Source organism: Ylistrum balloti, unplaced genomic scaffold (assembly GCF_031769215.1).
Source record: "Ylistrum balloti isolate Yb309-2 unplaced genomic scaffold, AGI_CSIRO_Ybal_v1 Utg370392, whole genome shotgun sequence".
Classification (NCBI taxonomy): domain Eukaryota; kingdom Metazoa; phylum Mollusca; class Bivalvia; order Pectinida; family Pectinidae; genus Ylistrum; species Ylistrum balloti.
Window position 1 is genome coordinate 464,954 of NW_026782271.1, and position 21,416 is coordinate 486,369.

Sequence of the window (21,416 nt, forward strand, 5' to 3'; positions counted from 1 at the left end):
TTGAATACAGTCATATCATCGATTTGTGCAAAAATATATGTGTAATTTCATCAAGAAAAAAATATAATATTCCAATTCTATGGCACAAATTATACTTTTCGTTAAGTTCGTCCTCCACAAATGTTATATTTTTTACTTGAACGGGTAAACTAGAAAATGTCTTATCTTACAATCTTAAAAGTTAAATACATGACTCTCCAACGAGACTTTGGTAACGTCAACATTATCACTATATCCTTATGACGTCACGCTTGACAACAATGACTGTGTCATTTCAAATGTAGGCTACTTGACTCAATTATACAATGTTCCACTCCTTGTTCAAAAGATATTAATACAATTTGGAAAATACTGGATCTAAGTGTTTGTAGGAATGAAGTATCGAAACAAGCACGTGATATAAACATACCTATGACTGTCTTTCATGCAGTATATGGAAAGTAAGTAGGAAGATAAGCATTAATCTCCATAGATACTGAGACCGGTGTAAAATCGATTCGTATACCCCTCAAAGGAGCAAAATCTCTTAAGAGTTGACGCCTTCTGTTTCTGTAAAAACCGTTAACCTCGTAAATGATATCACAAATGTGAATAAGTGAAACAAATCGTCAGCTTGGATTGCATTTTATTGGACAGCAAATTACCTGATCGCTTGGTATACTATTGTGTTGCTGAACAATACTGTCATGGTGCAAATTGTTGTCTTCAAGCAGGAGGGCTTTTACTCATTAAACACAATCAACAGGTGACATGCATACATTGTTTACCATCTTGTCCTTTTGTTTACAATGTCGTGTTACACGTTCATACCGTTGTTGTTATTTAGAGTTTACATATTTGTATAAGTACTTTAATGCTACCGTCAAACTCGCATACTTACAAGTATTAACATACATGCACATACACTTTTACATGCTAACATACACACGTTTTAAGATAAAAAATCATTTTTCAACTCAGAGGAATCAAATTGTGTGTGGGATTCATAATGTACTTATTTTCCCTAATTCGAGGACAGATGTATATATCCGCATTGATTCTACATGTTGAATAAAAACGAATACTATAACACAATAACGAACTAAAATTGTCGCACCAGTCATTTCCTCATTGACCAATATCAGATCGTGACAATTTGTCATATGTATAAGAGTTCCTCTAATTAACCGAACTGCCATAACATACCGGAAGTAATAGGGGGCTCACTTTAAATTAGTTTTTTTATTTAGTATTTGCAAATACATGTACTATGTAACATTACATCTGGATGCCATACATCTATGTACATGGCGCTTCACATTTAATCAATTATATTATATACAACCAGTATAAACAATTACAAGGCCGTACACGCGTTCGTAAAGCTGGTCAACCTAATCGCCATGCATAAATGTAAATAAACAAAGTGTGGGTTGTAAGCGTCAGATACAGACTATGAAATACGAGTGTAAACATATCAACACCAAAATAGTTCATTTTAGATTGAATTTAAGAGATGAAATTTCAAGAAGTAACAGATGTTTATTTACCCGTGTGCTTTCTGTATATCCATTTTATTCTGGTAAAACACAAACGTTAGGACCAATCACCGTTGCCAATGAATAATAATTCTATAATTCAAGATTATATTTAAATTAAATACTAATTATGCTTTGGTAGAAATCTAAAACCAGCAAGAAGTTAACTAACATGCTACAGTTGTGTTAATATTCAAATTCTCCAGTTATTGCTTTAATTGTCTTTAAACTAATTAAATCTTTAGTTGGAGTTAACGAACTATCCTGGAACAAAAATAAGCAATTTAAATCTTCACATTTTTTTTTAGAAATATTGCCCTGCCGATCTTAATATACCACTTGGATATTTTGCGATTTTTTTATTCAACTGAATCACATTTCGATCGAAATTAGCATTCTAGTTTTCTATATATACTTATTCTACTTTAAGTCAATGACTGTTTCAATTCGTCGTTATTAATATTTATATAAGTAATTGCATCTTTGTAAAGTAAACTGCGAATAGGGTGAGTAAACATTTGCACAGGTACAACAATATTTCTAAAATGTATACAAGACAACATTATCAAAATAGATTAATAACTAATCTAAATAGAAAGATATAGATTATGTTATTAAGTACTATAAAACATTGTAATTCATTTTTAAAAGAGTTGCTCTAGCTTCCTAGATATCGAGCCTATAAGAGTTTTGTTTCCTATCGACTTTGCTGATAAAATTTTAATGTTTGAGAAGAAAACACACATACTGAGCTCAAACAGCTAAGAACAATACCCAAACCACAAAGGTCTGGCTGTTGTAGTTCATAGTGAATTACTTATTCTTTCTATTCGTGTTACTCTACTTACTTTATATGTTGTGCATGGGCGGTGTCCAGAGTACTGTGATGTGTATGTAGTCAAAAACCCTATGGTAACGATACAATTCATTATTATATCTTAATGACTTTTATTAGGAAATGAGATGTTGGTTTTACTGTTTTAGTAATTCCAATCAATATTGAAAATAGATACAAAAGTGAGATTTTAAAGCACATTATGCTTTCCAGAAGCCTGAATGTAACTTGCGTATTTTATCTGCTGTATTTACCTTTGTAGAACTTGTTAACATTGTGAAAAGCATAAATACCTGGACACTATCTATATATTGGTTCTCGATGTGTTTTTGTGTCTTATGTTTGTAAATCCAAAATCGATAGTCTATCTGTTGTTGTTTATTTCCAGTTACTTTGGTACAATTCGCCGACTCCATCTACAGTTTGACATCGATTACTGCAGAGTATGCTGTATTATATCTGGATACGGTGCAGGGTCTTCTCCAAGAGGAAGTAGATACAAAGGGAGAATATCTAGCAGACTTCTTGGTATTTTTCATTTCCTTATATGACGTTGTTTATTTTAGTTCTTTTGCTAGATATGTGAGTGAGTCAAGCTCAGATCAATTGAGCACAATACAAATCGTTTTACAATTAAAACACATTTAAATGCGATGAATGTTTCAAATTTCCCGGTCCATTCAACCTAATTCAAGATCTCTTTTCTTGTTTAATGTAAACCAGGAATAGGGTTTTTTCCCGTGTAATATAACTTTACGGAAACATATATAATACTAGTTAACATATTGCCTATTTACGTACTACGTAGAAAAGGAATATCTGTATTTATTTATCGTTCGAAATAGGTGTTAAGGATTTGATCAGATTCTCTATTACAACAGATTGAAGTCTCCCACGTAACAGATTTCATCGTGTCCAAATTAGAGGAGCAGACAAACAGCCCTGAGTTTGAACTTATAACGTTTGGCTATGGTGAATATGTTTCATGATTCAATGATGAGTTGTTATCATTAGCTCGTTTTGTCATCCTCTGTAGTTTTGATGTGTTGAAGCCATTTTTTACCTTTGTTATCAGCAGTACATTTCATCGTCTTAATATGTACATTTTAGCATCTTTTGTTATTTTATGTTGTGCGAAATGACGCTGGACGTGTTTGATGCTTGTGAGTTTGTCTGGTGGTTCCGTTGTTATATAGCTTGTTTTTATTTGAGAATGTGACATGCAAACGACGCTTACTTTTCCGAAACATCTGGAATTATTCTCCTTGTACTTTTCAGGATTCTCCGTGTAAATCTTTCTTTTAATTATATTTGCTCTAGTTTCTTTTAATTTTAGATTATCATTATACTGAAATGTTGGTATTTACTTTTCTATTTTAAGTAACATTATTTGCTATTAAGTTATTGTATGTATTTTACAATCCAAATTTGCTTCGGTTTGGTTAATTCGTTTCACCATCATTTGCAGTTGCTTTGTTATGTAAAAGTTACTTATCATGGTTGACAATAACCATGCTGATGCTTAATTAGATAGTGTAGCCATGATCAAGTAAATGTTTGATGTACGTTTTCCAGTGCTGGTAAACATCACAGAGTTACAGATGCAGGGAATCAGTCATGTGACCTGTCGTCCAGGACAAACAGTCGGCTGTTCCCTCAGTGCTATCAAGGTAAACAAACATTTCGAATCAGACAAGTATTCAATATGATAAATAATACATCATAACATTTCGTTACAACAACTGATACATTCAAAGAAGGTAATTATTTTCTCTTATCGATATTCAGCAGGTTTTCCTGTGGTATAAGGGCCATATCCCATATATGAACACATCAGGTATGATCTGTTTGTAATCGGGTGATGTTCATTATTATAATTGTCCTTTTAATCCTTCATATCTACCTAATGTCTTATACCCCCTATATCGCTAGATAAATATATCATTGAGTCAAATAAGTTGGGTTACTAATCTTCCGAAGAACCGGTATTCTAAACGTTAATCAAAATAAATAAATGAATGAATGAATGGATGGATAGATGTTTCACCTACTTTTTTTTTTATCTCGCCCAGGCAGTACCATTAGTGAATGCCACAGAGGAGTATTTACTACGAACCTTATTACTGATCGTCTCCTCCCCAACAACATCCGAGATTACCCTTGCAGGGGCCAATATGTCTGCCATAGCAACAGAAATTCCCCTGTACGCTGTGACGTCACGTCCAAGGATATGCAGCATTCTCAGCATCCCAGCTTTACACGATGACGCCCTGACAACGATGCCCATCACCAGTAAAGTTTACATATTTGTGAGTAGAAACCAATTCATACAGGGACAGAAACTCGATGTTTTCTTGTCTATAATATAGAATATAAAAACGTCGATTATAATTGCAATTGCAATTATTTAATAACTAGTTCCTTTCTTTAAGTTGGGTTTCGTTGGATCTAACTTTGATTTCCCTGCCATCTGAGACGCCACTCTCCATAGTCTCCGTCTCTGATTGTATTTCATCTGAATACTTTGTATGCTCTAAACATAAATATGTTGGGTCTTGAAAGAAGTCTTATCATGCATTATCATATCCATGAACTGTTTTAGATATGGGTGAAGTGTGCCATGAATCTATGATATTGCCTTTGTGTATCTATTTATGTGATGGTTGGACATGGTAAAGGGATTTTGGACAACATCAATTTCAGAGGACTGATTTGTTATTTAAAAATGATACGAACCCATACTCGATCAGCCATCTGACATTGCTCACAGAAGTTTGTAGTACAATCGTGACACTTTTTTTACTCATACAAAAGTACCTAACGTTTAAAATAATACGATATTGAAAAATAGGAATATTTTTTATTGATCACCCCTATGTATTTTTTTTTTTTTTTTTTTTTGTAATGTAATTCAACCAACACTGTTAGGTTTTATATCACTAACGAGAACTAGAAGGACAAAAGAGCGGCATGGTGCAGTTGAACTCACTGTTTGAATATACAGTGTATCTAATATAATTAATAAAGTGTTAATCCCTTGTATGTTTTATACTATTTTGACAGGTTCTCTCCAGTCGAACCAACATGTATGGCTTTTTAGATGAAGACACTGATTTAAACGCAGGGACTGTAAGGTCATTCGCAAGAGATTTCGAAGGGCGCATGCTGGAGATATTCAAGGAAATCAACCTTTTTATAGAAGCGAAGTACAATCCGTCAAACCAACCTCCGAGTAAACAGGATCCAGCGGAAACAGGTTTCAATGTCACTTCAAAAATTGAGTCTGAAACAGATGGTGGTGCATTTACAATTACACTGGCGTCCCTGCAGATTTGTACAACATACATTCAGGATGTTTCTGGCGGGTTCGCCTATCAGATTCAAACAGAAGGTACTGACACACTGTTAGTCAATACGTCACCCAACACGACGCACGCCAGCTTCGCTAACCAAACGCTGTCTCTTGTGTTATATCCACCCATTGGTCCGATGGAGATCAACGTTCTCTGCGAGTGTAAGTTATATCAGTTACCGACGTACTGTCCAGTTATGCTAATCTTCAATTTATCTTTTTGGCATATGAAATGAAACATAAAAGTATGATTACTCATTGATTTTCTTGTCATATGAAAATATAATGAAACAGAATATACTTTGAACAGCACATGGATCAGAGCAGGGTTGTAATATATCATTAGAACATTAAAAATCAACAATTATGATTATGATATACAAAACGACTATGTTATCACCTCGTAGTAGCATTCGAATTTGTATAACTAAACCTGTTAGCTAAAATTAGCTAAATTAAAAACAAAAACAAAAAACAAAACCACTTGAAATTATAAAAATCATGATTAGTATTAGAAGCATACGTCAATAACCAAGCCTATGTAATATTTCTAGCCTGTATGCAGACAGCCGACATCGTTTTTCTCGCTGATTCATCTGGAAGCGTTGGAACATTGAACTTTATTAAAATTTTAGTTTTTATGACTTCTCTTGTGGACCGTCTCGATATAGGACCTGATCGCGTTAGAATTGGGCTAGTGACCTTTGGACTCGGCACACAGTTTCAGTTTCACCTTGATACTTATAACACTTCAAGTAACATCACAAACGCGATAGATCAAGTGACTTATGATCGAGGTAGCAGCACAGAAACCCATCTTGGACTGCAATACGTCAGACTGAATATGTTTCCACCAGAGACAGCAAGACATGGAGTACAAAAACTACTTATTGTAATAACAGACGGAAAGTCTTCAGATGCAACTGCTACAGTTCAAGGTATAGTAAACAAACAGTGTTCAACCAATCATGATTGTATACCTGTACATCCATCAAGGGTGCAGTTAATAATTTTTGTAAATTATTTTCAAAACATTTGATATAATAACGTCACGTAAGTAAAATTCTCACTTAAACAAAACCAATTATATATAAGAACATATGAATTAACGGGAAACATTACAGTGAGATCATCGTAAAAAGTAGCAGAGAATAGAACCAGATACTGTGGAATGAACTGAAATCTACTCACCTGGACATTTAGTAGGAGTCAAAAAACCCAAACGAATTTTGGTCATAATTTTTGAAGACTACATTTCCTCCTGTATTCGTTCCATACAGAAGCTAACGCAGTGCGAGCCGCTGGGATAGAAATCGTAGTGGTAGCCATAGGACTGGCAAACCTTACCGAGGTGAACAACATTGCTGATGACCCGGATGAATTCCACACGTTTGCGACAGAGAATTTTGATGACCTAAATTACTTGAGCTCTCAAGTTATAGACAAACTCTGTAAAGGTACGTGAGAATACTTGTTTGTTAATATTGTTAATTACAGATTGCGAACACCTTATAAAAACACTCGAATCGTCAGCAATAGACCTGTCAGGTGATCGTTAAGACAGCGTCAGCAATAGACCTGTCAGGTGATCGTTACGACAGCGTCAGCGGTCGACCTGTCACGTGATCGTTACGACAGCGTCAGCGGTCGACCTGTCACGTGATCGTTACGACAGCGTCAGCAATAGACCTCTCAGGTGATCGTTACGACAGCGTCAGCAATAGACCTGTCAGGTGATCGTTACGACAGCGTCAGCGGTCGACCTGTCACGTGATCGTTACGACAGCGTCAGCAATAGACCTCTCAGGTGATCGTTACGACAGCGTCAGCAATAGACCTGTCAGGTGATCGTTACGACAGCGTCAGCAGCCGACCTGCCAGGTGATCGTTACGACAGCGTCAGCAATAGACCTGTCAGGTGATCGTTACGACAGCGTCAGCGGTCGACCTGTCACGTAATCGTTACGACAGCGTCAGCAATAGACCTGTCAGGTGATCGTTACGACAGCGTCAGCACCAGACCTGTCACGTGATCGTTAAGACAGCGTCGACAGCCGACCTGTCAAATGATCTTTACGACAGCATCAGCACCAGACCTATCTGTCATTTGATCGTTACAACAGCGTCCGCAGCCGACCTGTCACGTGATCGTTCCGACTGCGTCAGCAACCGACCTGTCACGTGAACGTTCCGACTGCGTCAGCAGCCGACCTGTCGCGTGATCGTTCCGACTGCGTCAGCAGCCGACCTGTCGCGTGATCGTTCCGACTGCGTCAGCAGCCGACCTGTCACGTGATCGTTCCGACTGCGTCAGCAGCAGACCTGTCACGTGATCGTTCCGACTGCGTGTCATATGGTAGTTACGACTGCGTCAGCAGCAGACCTTTCACGTGATCGTTCCGACTGCGTGTCATATGGTCGTTACGACTGCGTCATTAGCCGACTTGTCATTTGATCGATAAGACATCGTCAGTAAGAGAACTGCCAAAATATTCTTTTCTTCGAATCATGACATATTCAAATATTTTCTATAGCCATTGATCATGAATGCAACTTTCCCCCTTTTTTTCTCTTGCTACCGATGATTGTAAAATACTCATTATTATGTAGCACACGTCTATCGTGTGCTTTCGTTCCAATAAACACCAACATCTTACTACAGTGGTTGTATTTTACTACTGATTCCGTCCTCTCTGTCAGAAGTCATCTAATCCGTAGCTAAAGGATACTTTAATCACGTACTAGGGACGCTCGCCTTGCAGATAAAGGAACTGGTGTTCTAAAAGCACATAAGTGATATCGATTGTTGCTACTTTTTCTAGGAATGTGGCATAATGCCTCATCTCAAGGACAGTTCAATCTCTTATCTGGCTACTTAATGGATGAATCAACTATGACATGGAAAAAATCACCTGCACTACAGGTAGGATTACACCTGGGCATGCTATCAGCTTTATATCTATGCAATTATATTAATACCTAAATTAATGTGTATAAATTATTTTTCTATTTGATCGTTGTTGTTTTTCCCACAAAAAAAACTGTTCATAGCCCGCAGAAGTAGTCTTGGAATTTAAATTGATATTTTCAATTAATACACATATCTAACACATTTCACACTTGTAAGTGATCAGAAATCAGGTTATTACATCGCAGTATATAAATGAGTAATTATATTTTAATACCATCTATCACAATATTGCGTGGCAATGTAAGATTACACGTTAACAAAACCCATTTTCGTGTATTCAGTTTAATTTTACTCTGTTTACTTTTGAAATTTACATTTGATGATATTTCATTACGATTTTCATCATCGCTTCTGAACATTGAATGCCTAACTCCTGAGTAAGAATTTACTGATTGCCTTGCACTATTACTTAATAAATCTCATAACATGCTTGTTTTAAGTTTAGTGGATACATATGGGTAGTGAAATTTTATGAAGTAGCTTCCAAACAATCACTTGCATACCAGTATTTTTGTTCTTTCTGAAATGTTTGGCTGAAATACTGCTAATAAAAAGGTTTGCAAAGTGTCATATATCAATTTAGATCATTTTTATTTCACAACAGTATTTGTTTGTTTATTAATACATTACAGTTAAAATCAATGGAACAGAACGCCGCTGTTTTCAAGAGTAATTTCTTTGGATCTTTCGGTTTTGACTTATTTGGAGATACTCCCGAACTGATCAGATTTGACGAAGTGTTCACTAATTTTGACGAGAAAATTGCTGAAAATCCCTACGTACTGGCAGTTAATTGTGTTCTCCTAGGAGCGCTTATAGTAGGCAGTGTCATTCTCAGGCGATTTGACAAGAAGGATGAAAATCAGGTTTGGGTCATTTATCCAAGTCGTTTTCATTATACAATTATTGCATTCATGTGTCTCTATATATAAAACACATCTTCAAATATAACTTTTTGCAAATGACAAATATATTTGTATACCGGGATATTGTCAACTTCTTAGGATAATATCAAAGAGTTAAAACACATTTTCCTCACATCTCCCTGTAGGAGAAAAAGGACTAAAATTCAACGCGGGCGAATATTTTCAGGTATACAGAAATTATAACTTGTGTTATTCTGACAATTTTAAAACAAGTGATATTAATCAATGTATTGTATTGTTCAATTGCTGTTCTTTGCTGTGCACAGTTCAGTGTCTTAAGTATTTATTATGTGGATTTTCACAGTGGCAGTATAAACCGCTGGATGACAACCCAGATAATGCGGACAATGTTTATTTCATCTCTGTCCACACTGGACTATGGTCACCTTCAGTCTTCATGTCTACCCCTTACATTATCCTAGATGGCAGTTGTGGCACTTCCGGTGTACGTGCACTTAAGGCGGGAGCTTTTCAGGTATGTCATTAATCCTGAGGATATAGGAAGATACACTTGATAAAGTACTTTTGATTTCACCTTCCAAAAGATTTATACATTTATAATATGAAATAAAGAAGTAAGGAGTAATTTTTACATTTGTGTTACACAGAACATTTTAAGGTGGAAATATTCTAACTTCGCCATGAACACGTATCAAACACTGGGTCCATTGGTTAGCATTAAGATCTGGCATGACGATCAGTCGGCTCGGCTACACATTGACAAAATTCTTATCGCTGACGGATACACAGGCAGAAGGTAATATGAGTTTTGTTGGATATTTCTAGCGATTCCTTCGTGTCCAAATCGATATTCTCCCTAAAAGTTTTATAAGTAAAACAAGTTTATGAATTAGCTTTAAAAGATTTTACAAAACATAATAAAGTAAATAGCGGCTTTCAATACTAATTGAACCAAATGATAAATTAAGCTGCATCCGCAATGCTAGGGACCTAATTTGTTCTAATACAGGAGTCGGCGGAAGAAAAAAGAAATGCGTTGAATTAATTATCAAAACAAGATGAATGTATGGAAACATTCATTGTTAGCTCACTGGAACAAAGGGCCAAGTGAACTTATGCCATAGCGCGGTGTCAACTTTTCATTTAAACAACTTCTTCCAAAATACCGAAAGGCCTAGAATCACTATATTTGGCTGGAAGGTTCCTTTGATGAAGCCCAACAAAGTTTGCAAAATGAAATGACATTGACCCATATTCAAGGTCACAGTGATCAAATGTTCTAAAAAAACTTAAATCGACTTCTTTCAAAATACCGGAAGGCCTAGAATCATTATATATGACTGGATGTTCCTTTGATGAAGCCCAACAAAGTTTGCGAAGAAAAATAGCCTTGACCTATATTCAAGGTTACAGAGGTCAAACGTGTTAAAACCTTTACACGACTTCTTCCAAAATACCGGAGGGCCTAGAATCATGATATATAGCTGAAGGTTCCATTGATGAAGCCCAACAAAGTTTACGAAATAAAATAGCCTTGACCTATATTCAAGGTCACAGAGGTCAAATGTGTTAAAACCTTGAAACGATTTCTTCCTAATTACCAGAAGGCCTAGAATCATTATATTTGGCTGGAAGGTTCATTTGATGAAGCCCAACAAAGTATGCGAAAAGAAATGACCTTGACCAATCTTCAAGATCACAGGGGTCAAATGTGTTTAAACCTTTAAACGACTTCTTCTGAAATACCGAAAAGACCAGAATCATTGTATTTGTCCAGTATTTTCCTTTTATCAAGCCCAAGAATGTTTGCAAAAAGAAATCACCTTGACTCATATTCAAGGTCATAGATGTCAAATGTGTTTAAACCTTTTAACGACTTTTTCTGACTAACCAAATTATATATGACAATTATGATATTATGCCAAATTAGGCATAATTATGCCCGATAATATTTAAGAAAAGAAATGACCTTGACTGATATTCAAGGTCACAACGGTCTAATGCATTAAACCTTGGAACAAATCATAATATTTGGCCGAAAGGTTCCCTTTATAGTGCTCACATAATGTATAAAAAAAATAAGCTTGACCCATAAAAATATTTAAGGTCACTGGGGTTAAATTTGGTAAAATCATTAACAACTTCTGATTGACCCAATGCTATCATATTTGGGGAGAAAAAAGTTTCACAAAGGCTTAAATACAAATATGTAGAACCTTCCATGACTAATTAAAGGAATATATTTGGCTTGGATTTTCTTGGCATAATTTTAATAAGTTATAAAGACCTTTCACAGTGATGTCACACCGTTCCAAAAAACAGATTAGGCCAAGCTCATTGGAGGTCTGAGAGGCTTGAGCTAAGTAATGTGAAAAACTACATGTTCGTCAATTACTAATGTTTTGTTCACAGCATTAAAATACAGAAAACATGATCGGAAAGAGAATTGCAAGAGCTTTATTTTGATTTAAGATTCTTCATAATTATAGCATAAATAAATATAAAATTCTAAGTTGATCCAGTTTGCTATGCAATGTTTATAGGTCTACAGTATCCAGTAGCCGTGGCTTAACTGACCATGGTGGCATCATTAATGATATGCATGGAACGTTTTATTATTGGTTTTGAGTTAGGATAATGGTTTTTAATTACGTGTACCTTAATTTGTCCTGTCTTTATATTTAAATGTTGCTATATATTGTTGACTTGTGCAAGTCTCCAACATGTTGTAATTCTGTTTGTAAACAATGATCATCCGTCCAGCAATAACTAAGAGTTCTTCTGCTATATTGTTTGACCATCTTCTTTCCTTGATTTAAAAGAAATCTACCAGTTATATTTAACTGGAAACATCATAAAGATCCAGGTGAGCAATACAGGCCCTCTGGGCTTCTTGTATTAGTGATATCTGCATAATCGTACTTGTTGCGATTGATCTTCTTTTGATATTTACCGAAGAAAAAATCATATATATATATATATATATCTCTCTCTCTCTCTCTCTCTCTCTCTCTCTCTCTCTCTCTCTCTCTCTCTCTCTCTCTCTCTCTCTCTCTCTCTCTCTCTCTCATTGTGTGTATTGACAATTTTTCGGTCAAATATTCCAATGTAAAAAAAGAAAAGAAAAATCCGACTAGGGTTGTTATAAACATGAGTTGTTATGTTAAAATCCTGATACATTACTTATCCCATTTACCGGTTACATGGAATGCTTATATCACTCTGAAATTAATTATATATGATATATTCTTTCATTAAAGGTACGTCTTTCTTTGTGACCAATGGCTAGCATCAGATAGATCGGACGGTTGCACATACCGGACACTCTATCCAGCAGAAAAAGAACTCCTGGACGGGAAAACACTATTCGAAAGTGTCACTAGATTCAATTTCTTTGACGAATACCTTTGGTTGTCATTATTCGGTCGACCATCATTCAGCCGCTTCACCCGTGTGCAGAGGTTGTATTGTGTGAGCTCCTTGCTATCACTCTCCATGTTGGGCAGTGCCATGTGGTTCAATAGCGGAAATGAAAGGCCATCTTACGGAGTCAAACTAGGATTCTTTGAACTGAACTACAAACAAATCTATGTTGGGATTATGTCCGCCCTAATGTCATTCCCGGCAGCTGTGATCATAACCATGATTTTCCGGAACAGGCGGTTTCGTGGTGAATTAAAGAACAAGGGAATGGACAAATATAAGACGGACTTAACATTCAATAGAAACAAGCCTAAGGCTTCACTTCCATGGGGTTTCATATTTGTTGGTTATGGAATGTCGGTGGGATGCATTGCTTCTGGGTCTTTTTTCACCACATTATACAGCATACAATGGGGTCAGGAAATATCGAAGGACTGGTTAATTGCTATTCTGTTTGGAGCAAGCAATGAAGTGGCTTTTATTGAACCCATAAAAGTAGGTTTTTTCTATGGTTCATTAGGGTAGAATAACAATTAAGTTTTTTCTCAAAGTCGTATTTTCATTTCACTCAATATTTAACAAAACAAGTTATTTATAAAGGTTTAAAGTCACAAAGTTAATGTTTTTCTGTCTAATAATGCTATTATATCAACTTTCAATATCGTGACATTCTTGTTATCAGTAAGAATAATTTTGTATACACATACTTATCTTTGATAAACAAATAATAAAAAGTTTTGTAGATCTTGCCGCTTTTAAGTGTATGTTTCCCATATATGAGTAGACTAGGGAAACTCAAAAAGATCAGTCATGATAATGTTCTATTCAGTTATCTCGCTTCTATCTTACGATTGCATTCACTTATAACTGCAGACAATCATATTGTCCATGGTGCTTGCCTGCATATTTAAGGGCTTGGCGAGGAGTTCCATCAGTGAAATGGCACCTTTTCAAATTGATGACAGTATCAGCTTGGGTAAGTACATGTATATAGAACAGCTTGAATCAGAATGAATGTGTAATATAATTATTCTTATGAACAGAATCTTTCCGGTTGGTTCATAGCGTTTGATTCTTCAGAATTTGTCGTTCATTCTTGACCACATATCCCCTGTTTTCCAATGGTGATCTATTATAATTGTACCATAGCTCAACAAATACGGTTATTGTAAACAAAACTGACATAATTATCATCTATTAGATCTATGGTGAAAATAACAAAATTGATTGCTCATGGGATTGATGTTTGGTTGTAGATATGCGTTTATATATTTTAGTAAACCTTAAAGTTAATTCTTACAAGAACAAATCAGCTTAACACATCATTCATCTTCTAACTATTTTTTATCTGGTTTTGTATGTATTCTATGGATGAATTTATAGGCACCCCAGCAAAGCCTAGTCAGTGGCCAGGAGATACTGAAGACTCCGTGAACAAGGCTAGAATGAAGAAAATGCGACTTCTTGACCGGCGTTTGTTTACACACTTCAGGGGATTCCTCGGAAACCTTTTATATATTGGGGTCCTGGTTTTAATTTGTTCCCACAATGTTGTAGAAGAAGCAAACTACCAAAACGCCGAATTGATCAATCAACTAAAACCATTGAAGAAGGTACGTTATAGATGATGATTGTCTCTTATCAAATTAGTTAGTAATGTGAAGTGTGTGGTGACCTTTTTCTGGTTGCTGGTTGTTGGTTTGTTTTGTTTTGATTCTATTGTCATAATCATCAGAGGGTTGTCCAAATGACACACAAGAAAAAAGCACCTTTAAATAATTTAGAGTAAGATGCAGTAGAGCCAAATATTATTTGCAACTTGACTTTTTACCTATTCATTCATTTTTGCTTATTTATGTTTAGAATTTTGCCGTCACATTTCTCTAATTCTTATCATAAACAATATTCTTGTATATGTATATAACAATAACAACAAGAAAATACCACAACATGTCAATAAAAAACCGAAGTCAAAATCTGAACAAAAGAAAGATTTAAAAGGAGACTCATAAAAAATGATACATCGAGAATAAGACCAGGTGATGTGGCAGAGTAAGCGCCTTCGGCTCCTTCAACGACATGTATCGTGCAAATGGTGGTGAATTCAAATAAGTATTGTCGCGTTCTTAAATAGAAAAAAGGTATATAGCAATGAACAAACATGAAAACTACATATTTAACGAGGATTAAACACGTCCAGCTTCATATCGTATAAAGAACTAGAATATACTTCACTATGACGCTTGTCAGACTTCCCCATATTTTTTATCAACCTGCATCTTTTAAATCCCTGTTTTACGACTTTTCCCGTCAGTTTTTCGACTTACATGTTTTATCTATGATGGGAAAAATGATGGCCCGAACTTATATTCATAATTGTATCAGATTGATTTAAATCGTCTTATATATCTATTTTGGATATTATTCTTTGTCTGCTAAAAAATAGTTTCGACAAAGGGAATTCAAGAACGTAGATGTGCCTAATCTAGCCATGTTGGTGGGTGTACAATGCTTCAAGAAGGATTGACATGCTGATTCCTGAAAATACATCTGCAAATATTATTAACAAATCCATACTTTTATTTCATCCTTTACATTCATAGTTGAATGAAACTGCTGACGTTTGGGCCTGGCTGAGTACTAGGTATGCTAACAACGTTTTCCCTAAGACTTGGTATAACGGGGATCATAGACTACCACCTGAAAGAAAATACATGAGTGATGCAACAAGCTATCGCATGGGTCCTGTCCGACTGCGCCAAATACGTATTACAGGTATGTAGGACAAAAAAGTATTTGGTAGACCAGGACACGAGGACACGTTACTTTGATAGTAGAAACAGTCTTCCACGTCGCCATTGTAAGGGTAGCGGTGACAAGTGCACGGCGGCTATTGAGGTCTGTGTACAGTGTAAGAATGAGCATGAAGAAACTAAGGCTATGAAATAATTGAGAAAATTATTATAAAGTGAAATATTTCTGACTCTCGTCCATGACGTAGACAAAAATAAAATCGCGGATAGAACTAAACTAAGGTATTGCCTGATTTCCCTTAGGGATATGTCTTTTTTTTTTCGTTTGCCAAAATGCATTCATTAGCATGCACTCTCTCACCAGGTAAATGTTATATACCGGATGTGATGCAGAAAGCCGTGAATGTTTGCAGGCACGAATACAAAGAAAAATACGAAGACAAGGCAGGATATTGTCCAGGTTAATACTTTGATTATCTTCAGGTGGTAATCATCCTCTTTCATATTTTATTAATGCTGTTGATACATGTATGCATTATAAGTCATCATTGATATTTAACTTTTGTATAGTTACATACACCATATTGCGTTTGAACAGCTAATCGTTTCGAGGACTTCACATTTAACAACCTGTCCATTATTGTAAAATTGACAAAAATAAATATATTTCTATCAAAGACACCATTGTCTCTTGGAAACATGCGGTATTTCTTTGCCAACCTCCTTTACTATAAACAAATTAACAGGCAACCACAATTACATGTAGAGTAAGATCATTCCCTATCCATCTTCCTTTTTTTCAAATCGACAGCCTTTAATTAATATCTTTTTAAGAAGGTTCATTCTCATCAGCGAAACGGAAAGTATATATATATTTCTTGTTTCGTTTAGAATGGACAACATATCGGGGCTCTTGTGACGGAAGTGGATTTACGTACGTTTCCGGCAATGCGACTTCCGCTCTACCATATACTGGAATATTTGGGACTTACAGCGGTGGCGGATATGTTAAAGATATAAACCCATTCTTGGCAGAAGTCACTTACGAAATCAGCAAGTTAGCCAACAGCAAATGGATAGATGAAAACACCCGATTTGTCGTGGTGGAAAACATGGTGTTTAATAGCAATTCCAGACTATTTAGTTTGACCAGTATGGTGATCGAGTTTCCAAGTACCGGTGGTATTTACCTCAAGCCAAAGGCTCAATCAGCACGTCTTTATCCGTATGTAAACGTATGGGACTACCTGGTTCTTGCGGCTCAAGGCCTGTTTGCCCTTATAACATTTGTTAGAATCTTGTTTCTAGTGTATGATGCGTGGAAGCTAAAAATGCAATGTTTCACGTCATTAACATTTTTAGGTAAATGTTTCAGTGTCGGATTTTCCGTGGCAGCCATTGTCTTTTACATTATCAGGATAGATCGAACCATATATATAATCGAGAAGATATTCAATTCCGCTGGTAAGTAATGAAAAACACTAAAATCACAAAAAAAGACGCTCCAAAGAGTTTCGCTATTCTAAAACATTGTTCCTTCATTTACAACAAATATAATTCACGTTTTTTCTTTCTCCTAATAACAACAGCATTACAAATCTACGGCGGAATTATATTTCAGGACGATCTGTCCTTCAGTTTTTATTCCGAACCGTATTACTTATGATTTATATTGTTTTATGACCCATTTTCTTGATGAAGTAGTGAATTAATTTCTCATTGTGGTTATCAATTACATTTAAGATGGAACGCCAAGGATTCAGATGAAAATCTGTGCACAAGTAATAAAAATGAAGCTCAGAATTACTTGAATTATTGATTTTATCATAACTTAAGATGGACTTTCATTTTCCTTTCAGAAAACTTTTTGTCATTTGAAATAGTCGTGTTCTATGACAACATCTACAAACTTTGCATTAGCATCGTCCTGTTCGTGTCAATCTTGATGCTCCTGAAGCCTTTGACCTTCAACTACTACCTGTATATGATGAAGACATCAATTATTGTATCGAAAGTAGATCTTCTCAGTTTCAGCGTCATCCTTGGGATTGCTATGACTGCATTCGCTTGTATCGTTCACCTTTTTATAGGTGCAACATCCTTCTCTTTCATGACTATGGCCAGTTCCTATATAACCCTCTTCAGAACCCTGTTAGCCATGGTTACATTACGGGAACTCATGGGGAGCACGGATGAAATCGTGACAGAGATCGTGTTCACGATTTTCATCTTCACAATGACTTTGGTTCTGCTAAACATGTTTATCTGTATCCTAAATGATGCCTTTAGCTTTGTGAAAGACGGCAAGAGCGCCGGGTTAGTAACACCATTTGACAGCGAGCTAAACAAACATTTCTGGAGGAAGATAAATCAGGCATTTAACTGTCGCAGTAACACAAACCATAAGGACAGCAAAAAACCCAAAGGTAGTCAAAACATTAATGAAATATCTATTAGATAATTGTTGAAATCACCGTGTAATAGTGCTTTATTTCTAATCAATAGTGATTTTCAGAATAAATATCATGGAGGTAGACAATTGTTAATGTTGTTTTGTTTTCTTATACATGTGAAATAATGTTGCACAATCCACTTTGTTTCAGGTCAAGACTTTTCAGATTTGCAAAATCAGGTAAGATTTTTCGGAATTTGATATGTTTTTGTTTTACCTATTGTGTACACAATACAACAAATTAAAGATGTATGTAAATATTAGCCCCAGACTTTGACAACTTGAAAAATAATTCATAATGTTGTCTGCTATTAACTTTTAAATATACACACCAAATATTTTTTTCTTCTTCATATCTTCAGTACAATACTATTGCAGTGTCGTTTTGTTTTCTCTCTATTGCAGATCGATGCCCTTTCCAACATATTATTTTCGAAATCACAAGAAGAAACGAATGAAGAGAGAAGAATTATCAATCTAATGAATGTAAGTTTAGGTAAAAGCTTAGTATTGTATCAATTATTCACATTTTTCTCTTTCGAGCTCCACGTATCAATTTCCCTAATTCTGATTCTCATTTCATTTCACAAAGCAATACGTTTATCTTTAACATAAATTTTTAAAAAAAAATCAAAACTATTAGTGATTTATTATTCAAATTTGAAATAGAAGACCTATTTATTTATTAGAATAATTTATATGCAAGTGCAATAGTGATGATTTGTTTGACATCTAAACATGAAATCCTATGATTCTCTCGAGATTTCTACGAATCAATCAGGCTTCTGACGTAAGGGTTCTACAGTCAATCAATTAACAATTATTTTGACGAAATTCTGAAGCATTTAGACAAAAGTAAAGAAGCAAGAATGGTATTATGTTATATAAGTAAAGCTTTTGATAGGGTTTTTAGCATGATGGTCTAATCTATGAATTGAAGAAATGTGGCATTCATAAGAGCATGTTGAAGTAGTTTTCATCTTAATTACTAGATAGACAGAGACTGGTAACCCTTTACAGGCAGGGGTAACCCTAGGTTTCAGGTCCTTACTTGCTTTTATTACCGATGTGTATATTTGTTTGTAATAGCAAGGAGAAGATTGTTGCCCAATTATTTTTGTCCGTAAAATCAAGACAATAAAATATTCTAAAATGAGATCATATAATTGCAACATTCTCGAAAACATTATCGCAAAATTTAGACCTGAGCATTCACATTCTTAATTGTATTGCTACCAATTTGAGATATTCCTTGTTACTTGTAACGCACGAAATTTCTAATTTACGTTTGCATTCCTTCCTTTTCCCATACTTTCTTTCACAAAAATGTACAAATCACTTTGTTTTCTTGTACTGCACATTGTGCCTTTCAAGTGGAAACTAATTGTGGATTCGTGTAATGTGCCTTTATTGTTCTATCGAATTGTTATGATAACAACATGCTTTCACATGTGAGTTATTTTCGAGAATTTCGCAATCGTTACGAATACGCGAAGTTAAATCTTCGCGAATTAAAGAAGAGACGACGAAATTAACTGAACTTCTTTTGATGCAGAAAGTTAGAAGCCAAGTCGCGAAAGTTAAAAGCCAAGTCGCGAAAGAATTTGCCGTAGTTTAACATACCAAATCCTTGACAATGTCGACTAATATTAATATATAAGGTAGGAAATTAAGAAACTAATCTGAAAGTACATGTATACGTAGTTTCGTGCAGTAGAAAGTAGGAGACAGTTGCTTAATCGATTTTTCCATCATGGGTTTTGTTTTCTTAATGTAATGTGTGAAATTAATTGTCTTTTTTGTTTCTTCTTTTCTTACAGAGGAAATGAAACTACCTGGAGGCGTCTACTTCGGATGAATATGACCACAGATGGATTATTGCAAATGATATGTACTAATATTTTCCCAAAACAATCGCAAAGCCGGTTCTTTTATGAATTTTCTGAGAAAGTCACATTTTAATTCTCATTAGGTTAAAAAGGACCTAGTACTTCTCAGTATTCCCTATTCTAATGGGCCTAGCATTTATTTTATGTGTGTTATACTTTTTATCAAGTCTACCACAAATAATATCAACAGCTTCTTGATATTCTGGTTTTATGAATAAGGACCCCAAGTGCAAATCAGGCAAGTATTTTAACACAAAGGGAAATGCCTGCAGCATTCCCAGTGAATCAGTTGTAATTTCCTATATCTTATTAATTTTGTTTATATTTATATAGTGTTTGATCCATATTTTCGTTTATCAATAATACCGATATCTTATTGTTTCTTTGTTACAAATGTAAACTGGAAAAGTTGCCTGCTATTCATCATTATAAATACAGCAATAATGTGATAACAGTTCACTGTTTTTGCTATTCTTACATAAAGAAGGCTACATTGCTTAATCAATATCAGGCGTTACATTTTAAATTTTTAATTGGAATTTGGATGCAGCACAATTAGGCCATGTATCTTGTTGATCGTATAAAATTTTTAAAAAACGGTATAGTTGTTTTAATTGTTGTTTAAGAGAGTGCTCATTGATTAACTTTCACTTGACATACCTGACATAAGTAAATGTTTACACAACAAAATAATCAATAGAGGATATATTGAAATTAACTCGACATGCTAATAACAGAGAAACACAATTAATGTGCATTGTTTCTAGTATGATGAAATATATCTAATTTCCTTTTTTTTTTTTTTTTTTTTGTTTTTTCGATAGTCTTGATATTGTTGACTAAAAGTGTAGTGATGACAATTGAGTTTAAGCTTTGGTCTTCATGTTTATAGCAGATTGTCGTCTACATATACATACATACATACATGTAATTACAAATTACATTCAAACGGTTCAGATAAGAGCCTGAGCGAGCGGGTTCCACGCCCAGTGGAGACTAGCCTCTCTCCTGTCTGACATCAGCTCTTCTCTCTCTGTGTTTAGACGTTAAAAGTAAATACTGAACAATGTGACATAACATATACCAGGAACATATTAATGTAGAATGCCTCTAGATACATTGACCAGTAATACTATAGATGTTTTTGACAGTATATCAGCTATATAGCTGTAGTGTCTTTGCTTCTATATACTGATGAGAAATATATTTCTACCAGAACTTGCGTACGTCCGTGAAGTTGATTCCCTATTCCTTATTCCTTTACTTATTCGACGGTGCAATTGGTAATTGAATAAGGAATAAGTAATCAACTGCACCGTCGAATAAGTAATGGAATA

The 21,416-nt window shown here is 35.1% G+C and overlaps 2 protein-coding genes across 2 annotated transcripts; both read left to right on the plus strand.

Annotated features, from left to right (window-relative positions):
- Positions 1-1,382: 1,382 nt before the first annotated feature.
- LOC132554330 (uncharacterized) lies at positions 1,383-13,192 on the plus strand (the record flags this gene model as incomplete). Its single annotated transcript, XM_060218635.1, has 13 exons — positions 1,383-1,392; positions 2,741-2,880; positions 3,234-3,324; positions 3,928-4,022; positions 4,425-4,661; positions 5,416-5,866; positions 6,259-6,642; positions 6,985-7,161; positions 8,527-8,627; positions 9,308-9,541; positions 9,906-10,076; positions 10,210-10,358; positions 12,823-13,192. Coding segments are annotated over exons 1-13 (2,610 nt in total), but the record flags the coding sequence as incomplete, so codon positions are not given.
- A 12-nt stretch (positions 13,193-13,204) lies between these two features.
- LOC132554331 (polycystin-2-like) lies at positions 13,205-20,019 on the plus strand. The gene is made up of 10 exons (XM_060218636.1): positions 13,205-13,480; positions 13,859-13,961; positions 14,369-14,598; positions 15,589-15,760; positions 16,103-16,198; positions 16,630-17,202; positions 17,598-18,164; positions 18,342-18,370; positions 18,596-18,676; positions 20,011-20,019. The coding sequence occupies exons 1-10, from the start codon at positions 13,205-13,207 to the stop codon at positions 20,017-20,019; spliced, it is 2,136 nt and encodes a 711-aa protein (XP_060074619.1).
- Positions 20,020-21,416: the final 1,397 nt, after the last annotated feature.

Coding starts and splice junctions, on each gene's coding strand:
- LOC132554331 (XM_060218636.1), top strand. CDS start 13,205: ATGATTTTCCGGAACAGGCGGTTTCGTGGTGAATTAAAGAACAAGGGA. Junction 18,165..18,341: donor GGACAGCAAAAAACCCAAAG/GTAGTCAAAACA, acceptor ACTTTGTTTCAG/GTCAAGACTTTTCAGATTTG. Junction 18,371..18,595: donor TTTCAGATTTGCAAAATCAG/GTAAGATTTTTC, acceptor TCTCTATTGCAG/ATCGATGCCCTTTCCAACAT.